The sequence below is a fragment of the Malaclemys terrapin genome, chromosome 2 (genome assembly GCF_027887155.1).
Source record: "Malaclemys terrapin pileata isolate rMalTer1 chromosome 2, rMalTer1.hap1, whole genome shotgun sequence".
Taxonomy (NCBI): domain Eukaryota; kingdom Metazoa; phylum Chordata; order Testudines; family Emydidae; genus Malaclemys; species Malaclemys terrapin.
The window spans coordinates 4,482,128-4,509,813 of record NC_071506.1 but is presented as its reverse complement, the minus strand read 5'-3'; the positions used below and the strand labels follow the sequence as shown (position 1 = coordinate 4,509,813).

Here is a 27,686-nt window from a genome sequence, read left to right as displayed (position 1 = left end):
GAGTTCCCCTGCTGGGTTTAAAATCATGTTTATTATTATTAGTCGTCCTCCTCTGGCACCATCCAGCTGAGGATCTCAAAGTGCTCTGCAAATGGTAATGAGTCTTGACTCGTTAATGCTACTGGGGGGGGAGGGAAGTATCGTCATCCTCCTTTCCTGTATGGGGAAACTGAGGCCCACAGAGGGGAAGTGGCAGGCCCAGTGTGATGCAGCGAACCCGTGGAAGGGCTGGGAATCTATCTAGGTATTTACCCAGCACTTGTGTACTATCAGAACATATCCAAGAATTTATAAATAATACATTTTCCCTCTCTCCTCTTTCCCAAAGTGTGGGAGAAATCGCCTTGTTGCCAAATTCTCGTGATTTTACTCTGAGTCTCGTGATATTTTCTGTTTTTCTTAAAACTCCAGCTCTTGGAATCCTCTCATGATGGTAGAATCTCAGCCTTCATTAAAATGAAAAAGATAACTTTCTAGCCTTCGTGATTACAGAGAAAAGCTTGACATTCAAAAGGCAAATAAAAAGAACAAATTAAAAACAAAAACCAAGAACTCATGACTTTTCTAGTCCTGACTCTGGATTTTGGACTATTTAGGGTGGGCTGTACTGAAACAGCCTGGGGGAAGATGCTGAAGGACTAGAAACCATATCTTCTGACTCCCAGGCTTGGAAATCTATGCCAAATGTTCACCTTTAGAAAACTCTGCGAGACATCTATAGAGGAGATAAGAAAGGTTTTAAATCTTGCACGGTTGGCCAAGAGGAGGTTCTGGCATGGCCCAGAGGCCAAATCCAGACAATTGACTTCTGTGTCTTTAGTACACAGGTCAGGCCCACGGACTAAACATCCCAGCCTGCAAATCTGCATCCTGAGCAACATGGAAATGGAACACTGCATGCTGGGACTGCAATCCCCATCCTCTGCCCTTCGGTATTGCAGACAAAAAGGGCTGCAATCTGTTCCCAGACAGGTCAATTAGGTGCGGCCCTCAAGCTGCTATATCTACTACATGCTCCACTGGGTATAGTCCGAGTGCTCCAAAACCATCACAACTCTACCATCTTGTTTTGCTCTGACTCCTTCCTTTCGCTAAGCTCCCTCTAGTGTTCTCGTGTATGTACTGCGTATATTCCCTCTGGCTCTATTCAATTAGCATTAACTACAACAAAAGGGGCCATTTCTCATTAACCACATTCTGCCTCTAATTGCTCTTTAAACAAAACTGCAAGCACTGGCCATTGCTTCAGTTCGCCTCCTGAATTTGTAGTAGGGTTGGGTGGGGACTCACTCAATCGTATCTAACAAAGGGCATCAAGTGGGTAAATATGGACAGGGGGACTTTACAAGGATGAGACCCAGAAACTAAACAGTGCATGGAGGAGAGCCTGAAATCAGCTTTCCTGCCACAGATGCCTCTGTGCACCTTCAATTCCATCATGTTACCAATAGCTTTAACTGTAACCAGGAGCAGTTCTTTAATAGATTGGGGTCAGGGCTGCTTTCCGGACAAAGTCAAACCTTAATTTTGTTTCTGCTGCTTTCAATCTTGTACCGGGGTTGTTCTTTTTTCCTTTAGAATTTATGAAAAAAACAAAGGGTACTTTTCCAGGACCTCTTCCCCATTTCCACAATGGGACATGGAAATTCCTTAAGTGCCTCAATTTTGTTTTGTAAGATGTGGAAAGAGCAGAGGCAAGGTTCTTTGTGAGCAAATACAACTTATCAGTCTGTCCAATTAGAGACTAGCTACATCTAGCTGCAAAATATGTGGGTGTAGATTATTTTAACCTGCTGCCCAGTTCATACTCCTTGATTTCAATTCTGTTTCTGAAACAATCTCTGTACCCACCACTTTGAGGTGAGAATGCTACTTATCTCATAGAACTGGAAGGGACCCTGAAAGGTCATCAAGTCCAGCCCCCTGCCTTCACTAGCAGGACCAAGTACTGCTACTAATGAAATGAAATTTAATTGTCAAGAGGACCCCAAGGTTAGAGGTTCGTTCGTTTCTGACTGGCATGCCTCCAACACGCACTGGGTGCCACAGAGTGACCCTGTAACCAGGTCAGCATTTTTATTTGCTTGTTTTCCCCCCTGAACCGTTTAACTCAATGGTCTAACCATGCTACATCCATGTTCTGATCTGTGCTGGCAGATGGATCTTGTAAGAGAATTTTGCTAAGCAAACAAAAAAGAAAGCTGAGAGTGATGTGTGTGGTAAGTGCATACACACACACTGAGCGTGGTCATTGAATCCACTCCCTTTATAGGCATATCCTATCTTAGTTCAAAGGAAAATCACATTTGTTGAGAAAGAACATTAAAATGCCACTACAGTCAGATGAGGGTCTATCATAAAAATTGCACTTTCCATACAGCCTGGAGATCAGATCTGTTGACTAACAGACTTGATCTGATCACTTTCCCACACATTCTTTTTGATAAGTTTTCACTTCACCTAGGCCTGCTGAACCACCACCACTATGGGATAAGACGGTCTAGTCTGGTTTGTATATTAGCAAAAAAAATGGTTATGGATGTTCCAATTACAGATATTTTGACTAACAGCAATAATGCATGAGCCAGAAAGAACCCAGCTTGGCTTTCAGATCCCAGGCTGAATTTGCAGTTGGTAATGGAGCCAACAGTGCATTAAAGTTTATCATGATTCTGTTCATAATAGTTCCAAAATGCTTCCTAAACTGCTCAACTCTTCCACTGATTCCAGGACAGGAAATCTGGAATAACTTACCAAACCAGACAAAGGAAAGAAACTTTCAAGATATATCCTAGGCTGTAGGTGAGTCTATTAAGATTTCAGGACAAATGCAAAGATAACTATACTATCTTCATATGGTATTTCTGTGACAATCAGAACCACAGTACTGTATCTGAGGGTTATCACTACTTTGCATGGTCAGAACTCTGCACCAGTGGATTTTGAGAATGGGAAATTATGAAAGTTGAATGGAAAGTTAGAAGGGTGAGAAATGATGGCCTGATGGTTAAGATACAGGACTGGGAGGCACAACTCTGCCACCAACTTCCTCTATGACCTTACTCACACTTTGGCTAAAGTTTTCAAATGTGGGCACTTAATGTGAGGCTTCCAAATTCATAGATATGTCAGCACCTACATCAATGGCCTGATTTTCAAGGGTGCTGAGTGCTTGCCGACTTGAAAGGGAGAGCGTGGAGAAGGGTAGTTAATTAGGGTTACCATATCTCATAAATAAAAAAAGAGGACCCTTCACGGGCCCTGGCCCCGCCCATTTCCCCACCCCTAGCCCTGCCCCAACTCCGCCCCCTCCTCCCTCCCACTCCCAGCCAGGGGGAAAGGGCTGCCCCAGCGCTACCGGCTTCAGGGTTTGCCGGGCAGCCCCCAGACCCTGCGCCCCCGGCCGGCCCCTCCCCAGCGCAGCTGGAGCCCGGGAGGGGAAGCGCCCAGCCGGGGGCGCAGGGTCTGGAGGCTGCCCGGCAAACCGTGAAGCCGGTAGCGCTCGGGCTTTGGGCAGCCCCTATGCCTCCGGACCCTGCGCCCCCAGCCGGGCACTTCCCCTCCCGGGCTCCGGCGGCGCAGGGTCTGGAGGCACGGGGGCTGCCCGAAGCCGGTAGCGCTCGGGCAGCCCGGCTCTTAAACAGAGCCGAAGAGTCGGGGAGGAGCAGAGCCCCCGTGGCTGGAGGGGCTGAAGTCAGCGGGACTGTATGGATGTAAGAGCAAAATCTGGCCCTGGTTCAGCGGTAGTGGAAGGGTGCGATCTAATGGCCATTTTTAGCTGTGCAGACCAGTCCTTTTCTTGCCTGTGTGCATTCAGTTCAGGTTTCAGCATAAAGAAACCTACATACCCACCCCTCCTCCGCTCTCCTGCCCAAAAAGTGCATGGCACAAAGTTTACCACTTCATGGGAATGAGGTGGATTGCAGACAAGCAGCAGTAAAACTCCTGGTTTCCCTCTCACTTAGGGAGACAGATGACTTGCTTTATCACTTCTGGCAGCCTTGTGATTGGCCACTGAGATTGTATAGGGCTGGAATAGACGCACCCCAAGACCAAATTCTAACCTGCTACAGCGGTTAAAGTAGGCATTTGGCCTGGACGGCAGAAGCGAATTGGAATGGTCCAGCTGCCTGGGGGGAAAAGGTTGGCAGAGCACATAACGAGATAGTCTGAACAAAGCGGACTAAATAATACTCAGTAACTCTTGTCTGTTGCTGTCATACAGTGGTGGCAGACGACAAGATGGAATGAAAGGATCACAGTGTGGCAACAGCGCATACAAAGGGAGGGACTCCTGGATAAAGCAGTAGCCTGCCTGGTTTGTTTAGCATTAACTAGCTACTGAAATTCAATATTTGGCTTCTTGTCTGAGGCGAACATTGAGAGAACACGGCCTTGAACGCGAGACCTGTGGCACCCGCTCCCAGAGCATATCGCACAAAGTAACTCCTTCTCCCTTCTGCTCTTTAGATTTCAGCGTCTGCTCGTTAGAAGCTACTCTGGCGCATAGCACAAGATTAGTGGCCCATCTGATTTGCAAATAGGGACATGTCAGGATTTTATCATAACTCTAATTGTTGCCATGACTGGAGGAGACGAAAAACTGACCCAATACATTCGGACGAAGAGCAGAATCACAAGGCAAAATTATAACCCACCTTAAGTAAATTCCAAGCTATTAAATTGTCACGAGTGTTTCCCATCTCCTTGCTAGCCCAAAATACACTGTTTTGCACTGAAGGGGAACTGAAAAGCTCTCTTTTAAATATACCTTTTAAAGTGCTTAAATAAATACGATTTTGCAGCCTGACAGCCCCACCTGTCCCGAAGGAAGGAATTCTGATATTCTATTCAATGGAATTCACCCTTTCCAAGCAGGAGATAATGTGGCTACATTCCAAAGGAGGGCTGAAAAGTCACACAAAGAGACCGAGCTATAGGGGTATAAACTGAATGGTTCAAATGGCAGGGGTAAAAAGGGCCATTCAGAACAGAAGGGATTCAAAACGAAGGGACCTTTACTAGTACTGAATTCCCCCAAATCAGAGATCACCCAGTCACCACAGCACTCACTGTACAGTAACTCCTCACTTAAAGTCGTCCCAGTTAACATTGTTTCTTTGTTTCGGTGCTGATCAATTAGGGAACATCTCATTTAAAGTTGTGCAATGCTCCCTGATAACGTTGTTTGGCAGCCGCCTGCTTTGTCCACTGCGTGCAGGAAGAGCAGCCCGCTGCGGGGGCTTGGAACCAGGGGGGACCGGTAGCCCCCCATCAGCTCCCCGCTCCCCTCAGTTCCCTGTGCAGCAGCCACCCAGCAGGCTACCAATTGCCAGCAGTTCAGCTGTCCCTCCCTCCACTGCCATGTACTGCTCCTGCCCTCTGCCTTGGAGCTGCTCCAGGGAGCCTCCTGCTTGCCGGGTAGGGGAGGAGGGGAAGATGAGGACTAATGTCAGGGTGCCTCCCTCCCCCGTACTCCTGCCCCCCTCTTACCCCTTCTCCACATAGAGCAGGGGGGGGGACACGACAGGGGGCAGGACAGAGAGCTTGCTGGCCGCAGCTGCTGTCTCAACTTCCTGATCTTTTTAAAGGCAATGTACTTAGAGTGGGGTCAGCGTACTTAAAGGGGCAATGCGCGTCTCTCTCTCTCCCCCACACACAGGGTGTGTGTGTCTCTCTCTGCCATGCTGTCTCCCCTCCCTCCATTCCTGATGCCTTGTAGAGTGAGAGGCTACATTAACAACCAGGTGTTAACCCTTGAGGGCTCAGCTAGTTCAACGTTTAACAGTAAGGCATTCCCTGGAAATATCCCACCCTCTTCCACCCTCTGACTTCACCACCTCAACCAAGCTTCACAATCAGCATTGCTGTGTACAGTATTAAACTGTCTGTTTAAAACTTATACTGTGTGTGTATATGTACACACACACACACACACACACACACACACACACACACACACACTACTGTGTAATTTTTTGTCTGGTGACAAAGATTTCCCTTTGGTCTGTGGTTTGGTCCACCTGCTTCCCCGTTCACAAAGTTCCCCCGTACCTTTTCCCACACACAAAGGGAAGCAAAGTGATGGGTCAACAGCTTACAGGTGGGATCAAGTGCTTTTAAAACAAACAAGAACCTGGGTGTGTGGGTGCAGAGACAGCAGCAGGGAGGACACTGTACAGTACCTGCCTGCGTAGCCAGCCACGGGGCGGGTCTCTGTCCTGAACAGGCCTAAGTTGTGAAAATGCCAGCGACAGCTTCCTTCCCAAACTGCTGGCCAGACTTCTTTTAATGCTCTCAGAAGGCAGATTACCTGGAAACGATGCTTCATCAACTTTCCACCCCTCTGACCTCCTCAGCAGCAGCATCTCTGGCATTATCTGCACACTTCATTTCCCATCGGCAGGGCCTGGGAAGCTAATCCCTGGTTTAAGCTAAATCTCCGCCCTCTTCACCTACGGAGATGATGTGCCGTAAGCATTTCTCATCGCCGCGGTTACTTCTCCAGCCTAGCCCTAATTTCCCACTCTCAATTTCCTCTCGCTCACATTTACCGCCTGCATGTAAGCTGGGGGAGAGGGGGAGGTGTTTACGCTTTGTTGCGATGTTGCCATTTGCTCTTAATTTCGGCCCATTTTTAAAAACTTTCCGAGGCTGCTCAGTTCTTCTGCTGACAGGATTTTTGTGCCTATTCAAGGCTCTCTCACTCGCTCCCTCTCTAATCCTGTTCTTTATGGGTTTGTTTAACTGCACTGCCTGCCAGCGTCCCTTTTAAATATTTCATTTGCCTTGGGCTTTTGCTCTCTTTTGGGTTGTTTTCAAGGGGGGAAAGAGGGAAATTAGATGTAGATTGATTTTTTCCTGAGTTAATTTGGACAATAATCGATTCCAAAGATTTTCCTTCACCTCATCCTGCACTTCTGTGAAGTCAGGGGTTGTGGGCGCGCTGCCGAAATGCCACTTTCCGATACGGTGAGAGAAGCATTTCAGTTCTGTTTACACTGTAATCAGCAGGCCCCAGGTGCTCACCAACTTCTTGTTTATCATACCTCAGGTATTTCCGTTGACCAAGAGAAGGGAGAGGAAAAACCCTCCTAAAATGATGGGATGTTCCCCCAACTATGCCAGGCAACAGAGCTGTATGAGATCCTCTGGGAACGTCTCCCCTTTAACTGATTCCACTCTAGTTATCCCAATCAGTGTCTGGACAGTTGAGAGGTCCTCCCCCTCAGTAGCCTAGGCCTTTCAAATAAGCTTACTGTATCCACGTTCACATGTGCTGAGCTTTCTTTTTAACCTGTCAATCTCCCAGTGTTTTAAATTATATTTAAAATTAAATCCTCATCTTTGTATCAAATCATAAAATCATAGAATATTAGGGTTGGAAGAGACCTCAGGAGGTCATCTAGTCCAATCCCCTGCTCAAAGCAGTACCAACACCAACTAAATCATCCCAGCCAGGGCTTTGTCAAACCTGACCTTAAAAACCTTTAAGGATGGAGATTCCACCACCTCCCTAGGTAACCCATATCCAACCTAAACCTCCCCCCACTGCAACTTGAGACCATTGCTCCTTGTTCTGTCATCTGCCACCACCGAGAACAGCCGAGCTCCATCCTCTTTGGAATCCCCCTTCAGGTAGTTGAAGGCTGCTATCAAATCTCCCCTCATTCTTCTCTTCTGTAAACTAAATAATCCCAGTTCCCTCAGCCTCTCCTCGTAAATCATGTGCCCCAGCCCCCTAATAATTTTCGTTGCCCTCCGCTGGACTCTCTCCAATTTGTCCACATCCCTTCTGTAGTGGGGGGACCAAGTCAGATCCAAGTATAGTAACATTAATTTATACATCCACCCTCCATCTCTCCAAAACTCAACCCTCTCCCACCAAAAACTCTACATACTAACCATTTGACTTATTTATTATAGTTAGCACGGCAGAATGGTTCAGCGGTTAGGGCACTAGCTTTAGACTTGGCTGCGCCGCTGTAAGGTCTCCCGTGTAGCTGCTCTCCCGTCGGCATAATTCAACCACCTCCAATGAGAGGCAGTAACTATGTCAGCAGGAGAGCGTCTCCCGCCAACATAGCGCTGTCGTTCAGGGGTGTTTTTTCACACCCCTGGCAGACAAAAGCGCCAGTGTAGACATAGGCTTAGTGTCTCTGTGCCTCAGTTCCACGCCTGTACAATGAGAAGGGAACTTCACAACACCTCAGTGAGGTTGTGAAGATAAATACATTACAGGCTGTGAGCGGCTCCGGTATTACAGTGATGGGGCCACATAAATACTTGAGAGAGACAACCAGATTATCCTGTTTTTCCTTTACGACAGTGGTTACAGAATAAACACCTGCCGAGCACAGACAGAAATGGAGGAAAATGCACAACAGGACCTGGATTGCTTAAGAGAAGTACATAAGACTAGCTGTCAAATACAACTGGGATAGGAACACAGGCCATTCTAGACTAGGATACTGGTCAATCTAGGTTTGTCATTTTACCTCCAGCAGTAACCAGCAGCTGACACTTCTATAACAAAAGCGATGAAGACGTGACACCAATGTTATTGGGACAAATATCTCTAGAAGCAATTAACAGCCACGGCTGATCTACTTAGATCAGTATTAAGTTTAATTTGGTGAACCCAACAGATGTCTTTGGGCTGGATGAGCCATTTACAGGAAGCACTATCTTAGGTAGCTATAGGGTGCCCATCAGAGTAGTATCTCGGCACCTCTGAGTTCAGGCAGTCTTCCCTTTGTCTGGTAAAGCGGCTATGGGTAGGGCTGTCGAGCAGGCTATGGGAGGGTGGCAACCAAATGATAGGTCAGGCACACACTCCTGCAGGATTCTGATGCGTTTGGGAAGAGTTAAAATAGTCACACCGAGTAGCAGAAAGAGTGTCCGGGGAGAAGCAGCAGTTGTGGGAACACTGCCAGGCTGGCGAGCTTTAATACAAAGTGGTGATACATTTCTGTAAGCCTCACCTTGCTCTTACCATCTCATAGCCCCGTTCAGGAACATCTGTATTTCTCATTCAATCAGACTAAAGGACACAGTATCCGTGGCCTGCGTGGCTGCATTAGTTCGCTTCTCTCCCACTTCGATTTCGGGTTTTTACTGGCCCCTTGGTGGCTGGGACCCTTCACGAGCAAGCGGGGGACACAAGCGCAGTGGAATGTGCCACACAATGGAGTTGGAGAGATGCGACTGCGGACACATGTTGCTCAGTTTGTCTCACCGGGAATTCACACACACAGATATGCAAACTCTCAGCACAGAACACAGAGGCTTTATCATCACCTACCTGTTCTACCGTGGAGCTTGTGACTCGGGTCGCCACCCCTGACTGGGGAGCTGGAGGTTTTGGAGAGCTTATTGGCTGACACCCTGTACATCACGCCTCCTATACAGCAAAAGCCTTTGTTCCTCCATCTCGGCTGCAGCTGCTGGGATTTGCCGCCTAGGGGTGACTGGCGCATTGGGTTTAATACCAGAGATCTGCAAAGACAAAGAAAGGCCACAAATGGGAGAAGAGGTGAGCTTTGTATCCAGAAAGCTGTCCAATGAAGCTTCACTTTGCTTCAGATTTCATGGACAAACCTACAGATGGAGGGAGTCTCCTGGGGATGGGATCCAGCCCCACCTAGGGCCACTTGCTGTGCTAGCTGGATCCTTCCTGCTCATGCTCCGTACTACCAGAATAATGGAGAGCTCTAAATAACGAGAGGAATTTTTTTGTATTTTTATTTTTTATATGGAGATATACGTCTCTCATAGAACTGGAAGGGACCCCGAAAGATCATTGAGTCCAGCCCCCTGCCTTCACTAGCAGGACCAAGTACTGATTTTTGCCCCAGATCCCTAAGTGGCCCCCTCAAGGATTGAACTCACAACCCAGGGTTTAGCAGGCCAATGCTCAAACCACTGAGCTATCCCTCCCCAGGGGCTCTCTTCTCCTGCAGCCCGGAGGAGAATCATAGGTTCCCCCATGCCTCTTGTTTAACATCTATTGACTACTCCCTTTAAGGCCCTTCCGCTCCTCAGCTCATGACACAGTACATCTTCATTCCCCCTTCCCTACAGGGCTGAGCGGCCCCATCCTCCCCAAGCCGGAACAGAAGTTTGGGGGAAGTGCTGCTGGGAAGAGAACTCTGGGTCTTGAAGCTGGCTGAGGGGCACTAGGGAACATCAAATGGTTTCTCAGGGCACCCTGGCTTTGGTTGACCCAGCCCTGTTCATTGGCCCTAAATATTGCTGACTGATACCGTGGACCTCCAACGCTGAACCCAAAGTACAGCTAAAACCTGGGCTGTGTCCGTGTCTATTAGTGCATGACAGCATATCGCACAGCAAGGTTTCTGTGCGCCTTCTAAATACAGAGCCGACTTTACTGCTCCCAAAATACATGCATGTGGGCACAGCCATCCCAGTGAAACTGGAGCACTCAGCTGCCCAGTGGTTGTCCCTAGCCCTGGCTCATGGAAGAGCCATAGCTGCAGGAAAACCAAGCTCAATGGTTCATTTAAAGCCAGAAGTTGGCTCTCTCTGAGAAGCCCCCTTTTCCAGGTTGTCCCTGTTTTGCACCAGTGCCAGAGAAGATGCCCTCTCTGCAGAATCTCCCCGAGAAAGGACGCCCTTCCTAGCCAGATGGAAGTGTTGGGGCAGCCCAGATGGGGCCGGCAGCCCAAGACCCATCTGCAATCATAAGTAGCTGGCAACAGATGTAGGCCTGGAACTCCACGGACAGGTGGGACAAACAGTGACTGGATTGTGCCCCACTACTGCAGCTGAACAGAGTCTAACCAAACTTACTGGAGCCCTAAAGCTGTAGGAAAGTGATCCATAAACAGTGGCCCTTCAGCACCTCCTTAGGGCCTTACAAGTGGTTCTTGCAGGGCCTGCAAGTCTAATCAGTGCTCTGCCTAACACCAGGCACAGACACTGACCTGCCTAGGGCCTACGTGGCAGAGAGCGGAGACTGGGAACCCAATGACATGGTAGCACGGACAGCTACTGGGATCAACTTCCCAACCCCTTTCCCCTCTGCTGTAAGAGCAGATCTTGCAGCCAGTGAGAGGGATGAGAATGGAGTGACACCCCTTACTTCCCAGCACTCAGAGGGAGAAAGGTTAGCACAATCACATGGCCCTGGTGCTTTTAGGACACTGGGATACGATTAATCTAGGGCCTGTAGACAGCTGCATGAGATGAACAGCAGCTGATAAAGGCTGTGAACTAACACCTTAGTACCAACTCTACCCTCCCTGTGCTCATTCACTGCAGGAAACCCTTCCAGTTGACAGACTGACTTTTCCTATGTAATGCCAGCTTGCATTCAATCTGTGTAAAGCCGTGCACCTCATTTTTGTACAGATGCTGTTATGCACACAGAGCTGTTGCGGCCAAATCAAATCCACTCAAATATCAAGTCCTCTTAACCATTTACCACTAATCCAAACAGTAATTTGTTTATGCAAATTACAGCTCTAATTTTGTATTAGTACAATTTATGCTCCTAATGCTATTAACAGAACGTATATAAACCGCGCATTACTGAAGACTATCTGTAAATTAAGGCCTGGCATCCTATCAGCAGAACGCAAGCCCTGGGAGCATTACCTTTAAATGAAGATGTGCTGCAAAGAAAGAGAGAAGTGTAAAATGTAATCGTTACATTTATTAGTGCTTAGTTTGACAGTCTATTCATTTAATATGGCTGTTGCCATTGGCTACCAACCTTACATATCTGCTTGCGAGTTTCCACAGACGCAGGGCGGGAGAAACCTTAGAATGAACGGTTATGCTGCGGCAATCTGCAATCGGATTCTTTGGCAAGCCCTTCAATGTGCCTTTGGGACGTACTCGCCTTATTAAAGGTCTAAAAATCTGTGTTTATAGCAAGGGACTCACATGAAATGGAGAAAGGAACTTCCCTATCATCCTTGTACAGTGAAGTTAGCATTTCTAATGGGGCTACAAAGAGCATAAGCCCAACGGTGGGATCTCTGACTGAACAGACAGGTGTGTGTGGATTGGATCGTGATGCAGAATGAAAGAGAGCGGCACCTGATTTCCTCCTGGATTCTCTCCATGGAGCTTCTCACCTCTGCCATCTGTGATACAGTGAGAAGGAGGACAGCCCAATGGTTAGAGCAGTAGCCTGGGAACTGGTTCAAGACCCTGCTCCACCACAGACTTGCTGTGTGACCTTGGAGAAGTCACGATCATTCTTTGCCTCGGTTCCCTGTGTGTAAAATGGGGATAAATGCGCTTCCCCCCCTACAGTGGTGGTGTGAAGATAAATGCATTAAGATTATGAGGCACTCCATTACTATGGAAAAGGAGGCAATTTAAGTACCCCCGATAATAAGCCTGACTATGGTAGGTCACAGCCTAGTGATCAGCCTGCAGATGGGAAACAACCCCTATCTTTTGCATTTCAGAAGTTTGTCAGCTTGGTTCCAATCTGTTTTCTCGGCTCATCCATCCCAAAAATCAACGTGAAAGTAATTTTCTCTCTAGAGAGATCTAGCTCCACTGGTCTGTGGGGAACAGGATTCTTTAGAGATTAGAGGTGCTTGGTTTGCATGACGTTTGGTTCTTAAGAAACCTCTCTAGTGTCACTAGGAGATCAATGCAGAGCCTGAAATTCACAAGGCCTGGCAGGAGTGAACCTCATCTCCTCACCTCGGAGCCGCACTACACTGCAACGTGTGCTATGTGGCATGCCCCTGGTGGGGCATTTGGAAGCGTCAGCTAGTGCAGGATGGAGCTACTCTCCTTTTAGGCAGGGGAGATAGGACACAGCATAATAATCGCATGTTAATCCCATGCTCTTCCTGGTGCAATTCAAGACTTTGATCAGCCTCTAAAAGGCACATAGTGCCTGTCTCAGGAACCACCTCTCCTTCCCCTGAATCCCATCATGGCAGGGGTAAACAGCCAAGGCTTGCTTTGTTGGTTCCCAGATTGGAATCCCAAGGACCTGCGGTAAAGGCCTCTCAGTGGCAGGGCTTCAACTGTCAAATTCGCCCACAGCACAGACATATCAGAGCCAGAGATTTATCTTCAAGGTGCAGCTACTTTGTGTGGGCCCTAGCAAAATTATGAGTATCAGCACCCCCTGGAAATTAGTCTCCCAGCTGGTTAGCTCCTCATAAGAACGGCCATACTGGGTCAGACCAAAGGTCCATCTAGCCCGGTATCTTGTCTGCCGACAGTGGCCAATGCCAGGTGCCCCAGAGGGAGTGAACCTAACAGGTAATGATCAAGTGATCTCTCTCCTGCCATCCATCTCCACCCTCTGACAAACAGAGGCTAGGGACACCATTCCTTACCCATCCTGGCTAATAGCCATTAATGGACTTACCCTCCATGAATTTATCCAGTTCCCTTTAAATGCTGTTCTACACTGTTAAACACTCGGTCTGGTCTAAGGGAACCAAACTAGATGTTTTGAGAGGATGCACAGCGTTCTAGTGTATATACATTAAGAATGGATCCTGATACCTTAGTGATGGACACCTTATTACGTTAACACACAAATAATACATGTTAAACAAATAATAAAGTTTTCATAATCATAAAGCAATATCAACACTCCCTGGGCAAGAGAGACCACCTGAACTACACACCTCCACTTCCTTCACTCTAACAGCTCCATATTTTAATCTGGAGAGACGCGCTGTCAAGTGGGCCTATATGCTGATCATTCTTACATTCCCATTTTGCATTAGTCTTGAGCTGTGGACCACAGCCACTGACAGATCTGTATTCATGCAGGGGCTCAGAATACAAAAACAACACCACACATTTTGAGTCATGGCATCTACATAACACCTCCACTTACGCTGCCTACTTTCCCCATCCAGGAAATATTAAAGATAACCATGTTGCACAAAATGAAATGAGTCCAGAGCTAGATGCTTTTTATACGGCATTTGTAGCTGGTAGACTAACTTCCTCACTGCAAAACCACAGGTTCTTTGAAGTCACACACCTTTTGCATGGGGCACTGGACACTCAAAGCTAAAGTGAAGGTTTGAATTTACAGGAGAAGGGTGATTTGGGGGCTTAAGAATTGAAAGGGGTATGTGGGGTCTATTCCCAGTCCTGCCCCAAACTATGTGACCTTGCAGGCATCGTTTAAACTCCGTGCCTCAGTTTCCCTCATCTGTACCAACAAGAAGGCTGAGTGGCTTAAATGTTGTAATGCTTGTAAAGCGCTTTGAGATCCTTCTATGAAAAGCACAATAGATGCTCAAAGCATCTCTCTCATGTACCTATAAAAACACACACCTTCAAAGAGCACAAACCTCTTTCAGAGCTACACAATGGCTTGCATAGACAGGCTTGTACCTAAGGTATCAATTAGTTTGTTGTACTTTGAGGGCTCTTTGCTTCGATTTGCATTAGATTGCAGGGTTTTACTAGGAAGATCCTTAATACAGACACCTGCATTCAGTATTGTTCTAAATAGAGACTCAGTAAACCTCTCTCTGGAAAACATGCCCAGAAAAGGCCTCATTAAAGCTATCCATCCTAAAGTGGTTGGTGCAGTTAGTTTCCTTTAAATAAAGTATGCTCGCTAAAAGGTAAATGCTGCCTGGTTTCACTAGCTGTGATAGTTGTAATTTGCTACAGCTGTGATTAAAACGAACCACCACAGACAAACAGCTTTTTAACAGAACGTGGAGTTACTTCCTCCTGAGCTAAAACCAAACCCAAGTGTAAAAACTAATCAAATATCGGAACCTTCAAGTTAGCAAATATTGTTTGAAGGTACTTAAGCTGCTTTCCCACAACTTAATTGGAAGTCGTGTATAATAGCAAAGATCCTTACAAGAAAATTCCACCCAAGAGATCTGCCTACAAGAAACTAAGAACTACACACTTGACACTAGAAAAGGAATTTTGTGACTGTATGTTGTTAGAAACAGAGTATTTGCTTGCTCAGAGAGCTAGGGATGTATCCATAATCCCTATACACAAGCAGCATGGTGGGAATGGTTAGCGATATGGGATGTATTTACTTCGATTTCTACATATAAAACATCAAAGAATGCCTATAAAACATCATTGATCGAGACACAAGGCCCGGCTATTACAAAATTTCTTTTAGTCTCTGATAGGAGAAAAAACCCACATGCTCATTTAAATTTCCATCTCCGGCTTGCCAGCAGAGATGCACGGAATTCAGTGAAGCTGATGCAGTGCTCAGGGCATACAGACACTGCTGTGTTAATACCTTACATCTATCATGTTGCAAAGCACACTAAGAGAAGCTTACTGAAAGTTACGCTTATTTTTCTCCCCGTGTTAGCAGCCAATTGTGTGTATGCAAACTGCTGAAGTGAAAGCTGTCCCTGTCAAGATACTAGGTAATGTATATACGCCAAGCCACTTCCTGCCAGTTGGAACTGAATGCTGAAAGCATATTCATCTCGGTGGAATCACTTGTGGCCCCTGTCTTTGCTTTTCTGACAAGTAACTTGGTTAATTTAGCAGCTCAACGATCACTGAACTGTGTTGTACACTGCTTGGTGTCTGAAAAGCTAACATCCACTTACACACAATACAACATGGGTGTGTGAGAGAGAACTACAGGGGAACAGAGTCCTGGCTACACTGGGAGTAAAATCCTTTTACCTCCAAAACGTTCATTCAGCTCACGAAAAAAAAGTGTTTGTACCTCATCTGTATTTGGAAGATCAACATCCTGAATACAAAGCCAAGAGCTGCCGCACTTCCGTCCGCATGGTTATGTGCGCACAGCGATCGGGTTGGGTTTAAAGCACTTTTAGCCCATCAGTTCAATTCTCTAGAATAAATGCAGCGTCAGTGACAGGAGCACGATTTCTGTCTCCTACTTGGCCTTATTCACACAGGCTGGCTAAGCTACGTTTAAGTGGAGCTCATTTAAAACTGGGTTAAGTGACAGTTTTAGGGGCTTGCGCTCAATGCAGTTCAAACCATGCTACCAACAACCAGCCTAAGCCCAGTTGTTGCTCCCAGAGTTCCAGCAGTTTCCCTGACTATTCTGGACAATGATTTTCTCTTCATCACACTTACAAGCTATTAAATGTTTACAAATTACAGTGGTCCCTGTTCAAAAGACACCATTTGCCCAATAGTTACCACTCCATGAAAAACACCACAGGTTTCCCTTTTATCTGAGCAGAGAATAACTGTACAGTACCTGCTGGCAAATACTAACTTCTTCATAGCAACCACTGCAGTTTATAAATATTTAATTCTTTATAAAGAGAAAGCAGTAGTCAGCGCCCAGAACATCCGAGGGAACCAGGCTAGCATCTTGGGAGCAACAACCCTACTTAAATGCTATGGATAGTGTCATAGTTTGGAGAGTTCCTCAGTGTGCTTTGCCTTTCTTAACTAGCAGGCAGAGTTTGGAATGTAAGCGTCAGAACCACCGACGGGCCATCTAAGCTTCAGAACCACCGACGGGCCATCTAAGTTGACTTCCCCCAGTTGGAGATGTTCCACCACAGTGACATCTGGAGGGCTTCTGAAGAGAACACCAGGCCAAAGACAATCACACATCACATGAGAGATCCCAGAACAGGATAACAGCCCTGTTCCTCATTCTGCCTTCCGAACCACTAGCCAGACTGCTGGAATCTTGGCAAAAAATTGAACTAACTTGAAAGGATGAAGGCGCGGTATGTTTAAGTGGAACTTCACAGGCAGACCATGCACTTGCATTGTTCCCCTTGTGGGACTGAAGCCTAAGTGTGGGGCCCATTCAAATTCAGCTAGGAGAAAATCTCTGGGACTGGTAGCTGAGCGTGTCAGATTCTGCTGGGGTTGAGAGATCCTGGAATTGACTAAGCTTCATAGCCAATTGACCAAATAATATTTCAAATGCTACAGGAATCTTTATCTTTCTTCTGAGATTAGAGACTCAGAGCTGCACTTAAGAGTGTGGTGGGAGTGGCATAATAACAGATAGGCCAGACAGAGAGGCCTTTATACTACATTCTTAGCTCCTCCATTTCGGAATATAACATGGGTTCTCCCAAGTCCCTAGCAGTGAAATCTCAGCAGCACTCCAAACACACACACACACACACACACACACACACACACACACACGTTAGCGTACATGCTGTGTTTGCATACCCACAGATTGTGCTAACAATGTGGGTGAAACACATCTGAAGACACTATGGGGACAAGATACATACAGTCGAAGTCTAACCTGAGGGCATGACAGTGTTGTTGGCCGAGGGAAGCTTTGTGCCACAGCAGTGACTGTTGGAATCATCTCTGCCTTTGTTCCCATTCTCTCTGTGCCAGGAAGACTCTGAATAGTGACTTCTCTGAACACGGCTTCCACTTGTGCCCTATGCCCACAGCCCCAGGACCCTAGGAAGACCGGGTCACCTACCAGCTAGGGCTTATGACCTGAAACATGTTTATTTCTAGAAAAGTCAAAGTTAATGGGGGAAAAAACTCCCAAATGGAGTTGTAATCCGCTCCAATAACCTTTAGAGCTGTTTCCCCCGCTGGAGACAGAAAGACTGAGGGAAAGGCGCCAGGAAGTTACATTACTGCTTCAGCAGTTTTATTATCTGTCTTCACCCTGCTTGCAAAAGATACAGACCAGACTGGTGCAGGGAATGCTACAGAATACCTACGGTACATGGAGGTGGGGGGTGGGAGAGCAGAAGACTGAATACATTCTCTGCCTGAATTCACCTTACCGCACGTAGAGCACTAGGCATTGGAACCCTGATAACCTATGGTTACACAAACGTGGGGGAGTTATTTTTAATTTCTGCATTTCACGCTGCACCAGGAGGTTAATTCCTTCGCCTTTCACCCTCAGGAATCCTAGGTTTCTATTTGGCTTGGGTTACCAGTCAAATGAGTCTGGAGGATTCAATCTAGGCTCCAGTGGACACGTGTCTGCAACAGAATTTTACACAATCAGGTCTTTTCTTAGGTAGAGGGCTGTCTAAGATCACAGGTTTGTGTGCAAGGAGGCCTGAATCTCGCTGTGAGAGATTGGAACGGGAAGCTCAGACACTGCCTACCTCTGCTCAGCTCTGGCCCCAACTAGCTTATTTTCGGGTGGCATAAGATATCCAGAAATTGACTGGGAAAGATCCATTATGCGCCATGTACCAGAGGAAAAAAGACAATAATTATGTGAATTTGCTGAGCACATATAAGCCATTCCCATACAGAAGGGAGAGGGTGTTGCCTAGAACTTAATTGTCCCAATCATGCCTTTATAAAAGCCGCCTTCCATTCCTACAGCAGGCTCTACAGATTTAAGCTGGATTCATTGGTCTTCCAAATGGGTATTTAGCTCTGGCAGTAATGTTCGGCTTGTCTCTCCTACACCTGCTTAAAGTGACATTCGCCTCACCCGGCTAAAAGTCTGAGCAAAAGGCAGAGACAGGGGCAGCATGGGGTGAGTGGGGGCGTGAAGGAAGGAAGACACATCTAAAGAAGGGCAGGGTGCCTCTAAAAACAGCGTGTAGCTTTTAATTCGCAGCAGCGTCACAGCACTCTACTCAATTGTTACCCTAATGGAAAGGATGGCCTTTGGAAACTAACTGTATTGAGAAGAGAGGATAAAATTAATGAGATAATAGCTGGGCCAAGGACCTGAAGAATACGCCGGCCCTCAACATGAGGGGCTTGTAATTCCTTTTCTACAACACAAGCTCTCAGATCTAAAGACTTTTCCCATCCGTCCAGCAGGCCTGCTCCGGCAGGAAATTTCATTAACTCTGGAAAATAGGAAAGGTATTAAGCGTGGATAATGAAGGCCAGAGAGGGAACAGTGCCTTAAGATAGTCTTCTTTCTAGCCTTTGTAATGGGAGGCATGAACTTTCCCTTCAAATCCATTTCTAATCCATTTGAAATACTACAGCAAATTATCTTCCCTTCAGCCCGAAAGCGGCCAGCCAATTTACTCCGAATAGAAGTGACAATGCAACAGAATTTATCGCCATAACCTTGACTACACAAGGTTGAGGGTTGTCTTTCCCCCACTCCTGCGTAGGGGAGGATGGGGGAGGGGAGAATACAATTTTAAATGAAAACAGGGGGAAGAGGGACACTACAAAAATATATGTTTAAAAACAGTGTAGCAGCTGTCAAAGATCAGCTGCCAATAGCAGTGAGAGCTTCAAAAGCAGAATCCCATGGTCTGTGTTAACAATGGTCAGAGCCCAAGTCTTGCTCTAGGAAAAGGTTTGATTCCTTGAGAGTTCGGCAATGATTGTGTCTGGGCTTTCCCCTTTAAATCCACTGACTACTCAACAGTAATAACTTCACTAGTGACCTGAGATTTTAGTCGGTCCCATCATAAATCACACACTTGGCCAAGTTTGATTTTCTTTCTTCCATTTTCTCTACTTAAAACACTTAAGTGTCTGTATTTTTCCTCGCTTGTTTTCTGTAAGATTGAATTCTTGCAAATATACTTTCTCTTCCAACAGACCAGAAAGATTCAGGTGTCAGTCCAGGCTAGCGGGAAAGCAAAGGACTCAGCAAGACAATGTAGCGTTAAGCCCCACTAAAGGCTGGTCAGCTAATCGGATTGCTTGGCCCAATGAACCGTCCAAACTATTTACTTGTAAACAAAACAAACTTGGTTGAAAAGAGCTAAGACTGGACCCAAAAACAATGTTAAACTTTCATTGCAAAAATACTCCTTCATAAAAAACATTATTCCAAATATCCGATCAAACAAGGGATACAGCCTTTTCCTCACTGCCAAACTTCACTGCCCACTATTACTACCTATTTAAAAAACAGTTTTTGGTTTGGGAAATTCCTGGGTTTTCTGAATGAACATCACCAATTAAATTAGGTTGGTGTGTAAGTTGCATATGAAAGGAATCCTGCTCCAAGAAACCTTACAAGGCCCATTCAAAGCAGAGCTCCCCTGCTACAGACTCCTCCCCATAAGGCCCTCCCATCTATGCTCTATATATAATCCCACAATTGAGGAAGACAGCTGTGCTGGTTAACAAAATGACCTGGTTTATAGAGGGAGTGAAGGCAGCTATTAAAAAAATAAATAAAAATAACAAATGGAAAATAGGGGAAGTTGATATATCGGAATACAAATCAAAAGCTAGGAATTGTAGAAAATTGATAAGGGAGGCCAAGGAACCCAAGGAGAAATCTATGGCCAGCAGGGTTAAGGACAATAAGGAGTTTTTAAAAACATATTAGGAACAAAAAGAATCCGGACAATAGTATTGGTCCATTACTAGATGGAAATGGTAGAATTATCAATAATAATGCAGAAAAGGCAGAAGTGTTCAATAAATATTTTTGTTCTGTATTTGAAAGGAAAAACAGATGATATAGTCTCACTATATGGTGATGACAACACTCGTTCCATTCTACTAGTATCTCCGGAGAATGTTAAACAGAAGCTACTAAAGTCAGACATTTTAAAATCAGCATGTCGAGATAGCCAGCTCTTTTAAAACGCTTAGATGCAAGCTGAGGATCTAATTGGACCATTAATGTTGATTTTCAATAAGTCTTGGAGCACTGTGGCAGTTCTAGAAGACTGGAAGAAAGCTAATGATGTGTTAATTTTTAAAAAGGGTAAATGGGATGACCCAGGCAATTATAGGCCTGTCTGCCTGACATCCATCCCAGGCAAGATAATGGAACAGTTGATACAGGACTTGATTAATAAAGAATTAAAGGAAAGTAATATAACTAATGCACATCAACATGGGTTTATGGAAAATAGATCCTGTCAAACTAACTTGGTATCTTTTTTTGATGAGATTAAAAGTTTGGTTGGTAAAGCTAACAGTATTGATGCAACGTACTTAGACTTCTATAAGACATTTGACTTGGTACCACACATTTTGATTAAAAAAATGAAAATGATATAAAATGACACTGCACACATTAAATTGATTAAAAACTGGCTAACTGATCGGTCTCAAAATGTCATTTCAAATGGGGAATCATCATCATCAAGCAGGTGTGTTTTCACAGGGATCCCACAGGGATCGATTCTTGGTCCTATGCTATTTAACATTGTTATGAATGACCAGGAAGAAAACATAAAATCATCACTGATAAGGTTTGAAGATGACACCAAGTGGGGGAGTGATAAATAATGAAGAGAATAAGTCACTGATACAGAGCTCTGGGTCGCTTGGCAAACTGGGTGCAAGCAAACAGTAAGCATTTTAATACAGTTAAATGTACAGGTATACATCTAGGAATGTCGGCCATATTTACAGGATGGGAGACTCTATCCTGGGAAGCAGTGACTCTGGAAAAGATTTGGAGGTCACGGTTGATTATGAGATGAACATGAGCTCCCAATGTGATGCTGTAGCCAAAAGAGCTAAGGCATAAACAGAGGAATCGCAAGTAAGAGCAGAGAGGTTATTTCACTTCAGAATTTGGCACTGGTGTGACTGCTGCTATAATACTGTATTCAGTTCTGGTGCCCACAATGCAAGACGCATGCTGATAAATTGGAGTGTTCAGAGAAGAGACACGAGAGTGATGAAAGGATTAGAAAACCTGCCTTATAGTGATAGACTCAAGGAGCTCAATCTATTTAGCTTCACAAAGAAACAATTAAGAGGTGACTTGATCACAGTCTGTTAGTATCTATATGGGGAACAAATATTTAATAACGGGATCTTCGATCTAGCAGAGGAGGGTCTAACATGATCTAATAGCTGGAAGCTGAAGCTAGAGAAATTCGGATGGGAAATAAGGCACAAGTAATGAACCATTGGAACAGTTTACCAAGGGTCGTGGTAGATCCTCCATCACTGGCAATGTTTAAGTCAAGCGTGGATGTTTTCTGAAAGATCTACTTTAGGAATGATTTGGGGCAGTGCTATGGCTGGTGTTATTCAAGAGGTGTGATTAAGTGACTATAATGGTCCCTCTTCTGGCCTTCGAATCTCTGAATTTCCTCCCCAACCAATCAACACTGAGTTCAGCTCTTCCTCTAGCCCAGGGGTGGGCAAACTATGGCCCGCGGGCCAGATCTGGCCCCTCAGGGCTTTGGATCCAGCCTGTGGTGCCACCGGCACCACGTCCCTGCTGCCCCTGGGCAGGGGCGCACAGGGCTCCGTGCGTTGCCCTTGCCTCCAGACACCGCCCCCGGCAGCTCCCATTGGCCAGGAATGGGGAACCACGGCCAATGGGAACTTTGGGGGAGGTACCTGGAGGCGTGGCAAGGGCAGTGCACACAGAGCCCTCCGCCCCACCTCCCCTAGGGGCCACAGTGCTTCCTGGAGCGGCGTGGGGCCGGGGCCAGGGACAGGGCAGGGAGCCTGCCCTGGCCCCAGTGTGTGCCGCTGCCACCCCCTGAGCTGCCTGAGGTAAGCGGGGGGTCGGAGCCCGAACCCCGCCTGCACCCCACCCCTCAATTACCTTCCCTAAGCCCCCTGCCTGCACCTCACACCCCAACTCCCTGCCTTGAGCCCCCTTGTACACCCCACCCAGTACACCCTCCCTGCACCCCAACCCCCTGCCGAGCCCCCTCCCGCAGCCTGCACCCCAACACCTCCTGCCCTGAGCTCCCTCCTGCACTTCGCACCCCTCCTGCACACCAACGCCCTTCCCTGAACCCCCTCATGTGCCCCGCACCCCTCCTCTGTGCCAATCCCTTGCCCTGAGCCCCTTCCTGCACACCGCACCCACACCCCACACCCCCTCCTGCACCCCAACCCCCTGCCCTGAGCCCCCTGCTGCACCCTGCACCCCTCCTGCACCCCAACCTCCTGCCCTGAGCCCCCTCCTGCACTCCGCACCCCTCCTACACCCCAACCCCCTTCCCTGAGCCCCCTCATATACCCTGCACCCTTCCTCTGCCCCAATCCCTTGCCCTGAGCCCCTTCCTGCACACCGCACCCCCTTCCACACCCCCTCCTGCACCCCAACCTCCTGCCCTGAGCCCCCTCCTGCACTCCGCACCCCTCCTACACCCCAACCCCCTTCCCTGAGCCCCCTCATATACCCTGCACCCCTCCTCTGCGCCAATCCCTTGCCCTGAGCCCCTTCCTGCACACCACACCCACTCCCCCTCCCGAACCCCAACCCCCTGCCCCGGCCATGCATACTATGTCCCCACCCAGATGTGGCCCTCGGCCCAGAAAGTTTGCCCACCCCTGCTCTAGCCCCTCTACTGCTTCAGGCTGCATGTACACAAAGGCCTCATGACATCGCCAGAAGCAGACATCCGCACTCTGACGCCTATGGGTCCCCTCTTGGGGTACTGAGGAGTACGAGCACCAAGGAGGAAGAGGAATTATTTAGGGATGATCCTTGGAGTCTCACTAGGGGTACTGGATTAAATTAAGACGGGGGGAAATTAGAATAAACAACAGGGAAAACTTCCTCAGAGTGAGAGTGATCAGATCAGACTATGCAACAGTCTCCCAAGGGAAAGGGTGGACGCTGCAGTACCTGAGGCACCCAAAACTCGAGTGGAAAATGCATCTGGAGATGTACAGTAGAGAACAAACCTGCAGCAGCCCCTGGAGACGGGCTAGCTGCCACCTGGCTAGTTTCCTTCCACCTCTCACATCTACAAGCACGGTAAGGCGACGGATATGAAGCAGTGGAGGCGTCCCAGACAGGGCTTGGTCTCCAGGAGGGACCTTGCAGGGAGAACGTGGTAGGCCTGCAATGCCAAGTTCCCTGTGCAGGGAGGAGAGGAAAGTCTGAAAGTAGGAGAGGAGGAGACTGGGGAGCACAGTAAAGGGATGGAGAGATGGGGGCTTGGAGAGGAAGAATGCTTCTAGGCTCTGAGAGCAAGAGATTTTGGGGCAGGGACACTGACATTTTGGTGGGGACCCCTGACTAGCAGCCCTCAGTGTTTGGGGGGCACCCTTACTGGCAGCGTCAGTATGGAGGCCAAGGATGAACGGGCCACACTTCCCGAACTCCCTTCTCACCCGGAGGGTTAGTTCCCCCAACGGAGGCTCATGATACAGCATGTGGGGAGCCGGCACCGCTGCTGCTAAGGCTGAGTCCACTCTGGAGGCGTTAGCCTTCATGGCTGTCGATCTGGCACCGATCACCAGCACACAATTCACTTTGGAAAAGAGAAGAGCAGAGCTGCTGGGGAGGGTGGTCCCTAAAAGCCCTCCCAGAGCAGCACCGGCAGCTTTCTTGTTAACCACACGTAGCCTCACAGGGATTGGAAAGGGAGCTCTTTTTAGAGAGTAAACGGCTCAGACGGCTCACAGCCCCTCACCCTGTTATGCAGCAGCCAAGGGGATTTGGTAAGTCTATTCAGCAGTTGTGTGTGGAGCAAACCAGCATTTCAGCAGAAAGTTTTCCCTCGGTGGCCATTTGACTAACGACTGGTTTTTTTCCTGAAGACTCTGCAACAGACGCTTTGCTCTCCCAAGTTACCAAAGTAGGTTTGTACCCTTTTCTGTAAGGCCCTCAGCTGCAAATTTACTCTCTCTGGCAGAGACTAGAAAAGTGGGTCCCCCATTTCAATGGAATCTGTTCCAAGCACCCCCTTTAAGGCACGTACAACCCCCAGCTGCTAGCAGTAGAGCGGTTTAACACTAACCGGGAACTCCAGCCGCAAGAGCAGAACCACTGGGATCAATTGTAAATAATACAAATTGCCTTTGAAGCATCTAATATTTTCTTCATATTTTTAAAACCTTTCATAGATTTCCTGTGTTCTCCTTGCCAATATTTATAATTGAAGCTATCTAAAGAGTTTTCTCCTTCGCAGCTCAACCTATTACTTAATCTTGCAATCAAAACTATCGTAGTCATTTTTATGGCTGACTGTTATATAACAAACACTTGATTATACCTGCAATGCAGATTTGGGGGGAGGAGTGGGTTGGGCAGCGGGATGGTGGTTCCACATTATCCACATGAAATATGACATCTCCTCCTTTTTCTACATGCTGGGGAAGTTCCCTTCTCAAACAGGTACAACTGGAAACAGCCAGGTAATAAAACAACAACTCTCCCCATATTGACTGGGTACGTGTCACCTCAGGACGGGATGAAGAGATAAAGTTTCTTGACACCTTAAATGACTGTTCTTGGAGCAGCTGGTCCTGGAACCCACAAGGGGAGAGGCAATTCTTGATTTAGTCCTAAGTGCAGCACAGGATCAGGTCCAAGAGGTGAATATAGCTGGACTGCTTGGTAATAGTGACCGTAATATAATTAAATTTAACATCCCTGTGGCAGGGAAAACATCACAGCAGCCCAACACTGTTGCCTTTAATTTCAGAAGGGGAGACGACACAAAAATGAAGAAGGATGCAAAAATGTTGCATCTGAAGAAGTGAGGTTCTTACTCACGAAAGCTTATGCTCCCAGTACTTCTGTCAGTCTCAAAGGTGCCACAGGACCCTCTGTTGCTTTTTAAAAATGAAGAAGTTAGGTAAAGAGAAATTAAAAGGCACAGCAGTGTACCACTGTGCAAACTGCATGGAAACTTTTTAAATACACCATAATAGAGGCTCAATTAAAATGTATACCCCAAATTAAAAAACATAGTAAGAGAATCACAAAAGTGCCACTATGGCTAAACAAAGTAAAAGAAGCAGTGAGAGACAAAAAGGCATCCTTTAAAAAATGGAAGTTAAATCCTAGTGAGGAAAATAAAAAGGAGTATGAACTCTGGCAAATGAAGTGTAAAAATATAATTGGAAAGGCCAAAAAAGAATTTGAAGTACAGTTAGCCAAAGACTCAAAAAGTAATATCAATTTATTTTTTAAATATATCAGAAGTAGGAAGCCTGCTAAACAACCAGTGGGGCCGCTGGATGATCAAGATGCTAAAGGCGCACTCAAGGACGATAAGGCCACTGAAAAGAAACTAAATGAATTCTTTGCATCGATCTTCATGGCTGAGGATGTGAGGGAAATTCCCAAACCTGAGCCATTCTTTTTAGGTGACAAATCTGAGGAACTGTCCCAGATTGAGGTGTCATTAGAGGAGGTTTTGGAACAAATTGATAAACTAAACTATAAGTCACTGGGACCAGATGGTATTCACCCAAGAGTTCTGAAGGAACTCAAATGTGAAATTGCAGAACTACTAACTGGAGGATAGCTAATGTGATGCCAGTTTTTAAAAAGGGCTCCAGAAGTGATCCCAGCAATTACAGGCTGGTAAGTCTAATTTCAATACCGGGCAAACTGGCTGAAACTATAGTAAAGAACAAAATTGTCAGACACATAGATTAACATAATTTGTTGGGGAATAGTCAAGATGTTTTTTGTAAAGGGAAATCATGCCTCACCAATCTACTATCATTTAAACCAGTTTATGTACCAGATGACAGGAGGATAGTTAATGTGAGGCCAATTTTTACAAGAGGTTCCAGAGGAGATCCCAGCAATTACAGGCTGGTAAGCCTAACTTCAGTACCAGCCATGAAACCATAATAAAGAACAAAATTGTCAGACAGATGGATTAACATGATTTGTTGGGGAACAGTCAACATGGTTTTTGTAAAGGGAAAATCATGCCCCACCAATCTACTAGAATTCTTTCAGGGGGGTCAACAAGCATGTGGACAAGGAGGATCCAGTGGATATAGTGTACTTAGATTTTCAGAAAGCCTTTGACAAGGTCCCTCATCAAAGGCTATTAAGCAAAGTAAGCTGTTATGGGATAAGAGGGAAGATCCCCTCATGGATTGGTAACTAGTTAAAACAAAGGGTAGGAATAAAAGGTCAGTTTTCAGAATGGAGAGTGGTAAATAGTGGTGTCCTGCAGGGGTCTGTACTGGGACCAGACCTAGTCAACATATTCATAAATGATCTGGGAAAAGGGGTAAACAGTGAGGTGGCAAAATTTGCAGATAACTATCTTGAGTAGTTTGGTAAGTTCCAAAGTAGACTGAGAAGAGCTACAAAATGGATCTCACAAAACTGGGTGACTGGGCAACAAAATGGCAGATGAAATTCAATGTTGATAAATGCAAAGTAATGCACATTGGAAAACCATACATATAAAATGATGGGGTCTAAATTAGCTGTTACCATTCAAGAAAGAGATCTTGCAGTCATTGTGGGTAGTTCTCTGAAAACATCCACTCGCTGTGCAGCGGCCGTCAAAAAGGCGGACAGAATGTTGGGAATCATTAAGAAAGGGAGAGATAATAGGACAGAAAATATCATGTTGCCTCTAGAATCATAGAAGATTAGGGTTGGAAGAGACCTCAGGAGGTCATCTAGTCAAACCCCCTGCTCAAAGCAGGACCAACACCAACTAAATCATCCCAGCCAGGGCTTTGTCAAGCCGGGCCTTAAAAACCTCTAAGGTTGGAGATTCCACCACCTCCCCTAGGTAACCCATTCCAGTGCTTCACCACCCTCCTAGTGAAACAATGTTTCATAATACAAATATATAAATATAAATATATAAATCCATGGTATGTCCACATCTTGAATACTGTGTGCAGATGTGGTCACCTCATCTCTAAAAAGATATATTGGAATTGGAAAAGGTTCAGAAAAGGGCAACAAAAATGATTAGGGGTATAGAACGGCTGCCATGTGAGGAGAGATTAATAAAACTGGGACTTTTCAGCTTGGAAAAGAGATAGAATCATAGAATATCAGGGTTGGAAGGGACCTCAGGAGGTCATCTAGTCCAACCCACTGCTCAAAGCAGGACCAATCTCCAGACAGATTTTTGCCCCAG

At 46.5% G+C, this 27,686-nt stretch overlaps 1 protein-coding gene across 1 annotated transcript in view; it reads right to left on the bottom strand.

Moving 5' to 3' along the window:
* Positions 1–27,686, bottom strand: part of ZC3H3 (zinc finger CCCH-type containing 3) — a 341,104-nt gene that overhangs the window by 125,170 nt on the left and 188,248 nt on the right. The window contains exon 5 of the mRNA XM_054018877.1: positions 9,305–9,498. Within this exon, the coding sequence (XP_053874852.1) occupies positions 9,305–9,498 (194 nt within the window). The remainder of the gene's footprint in view (positions 1–9,304; positions 9,499–27,686) is intronic.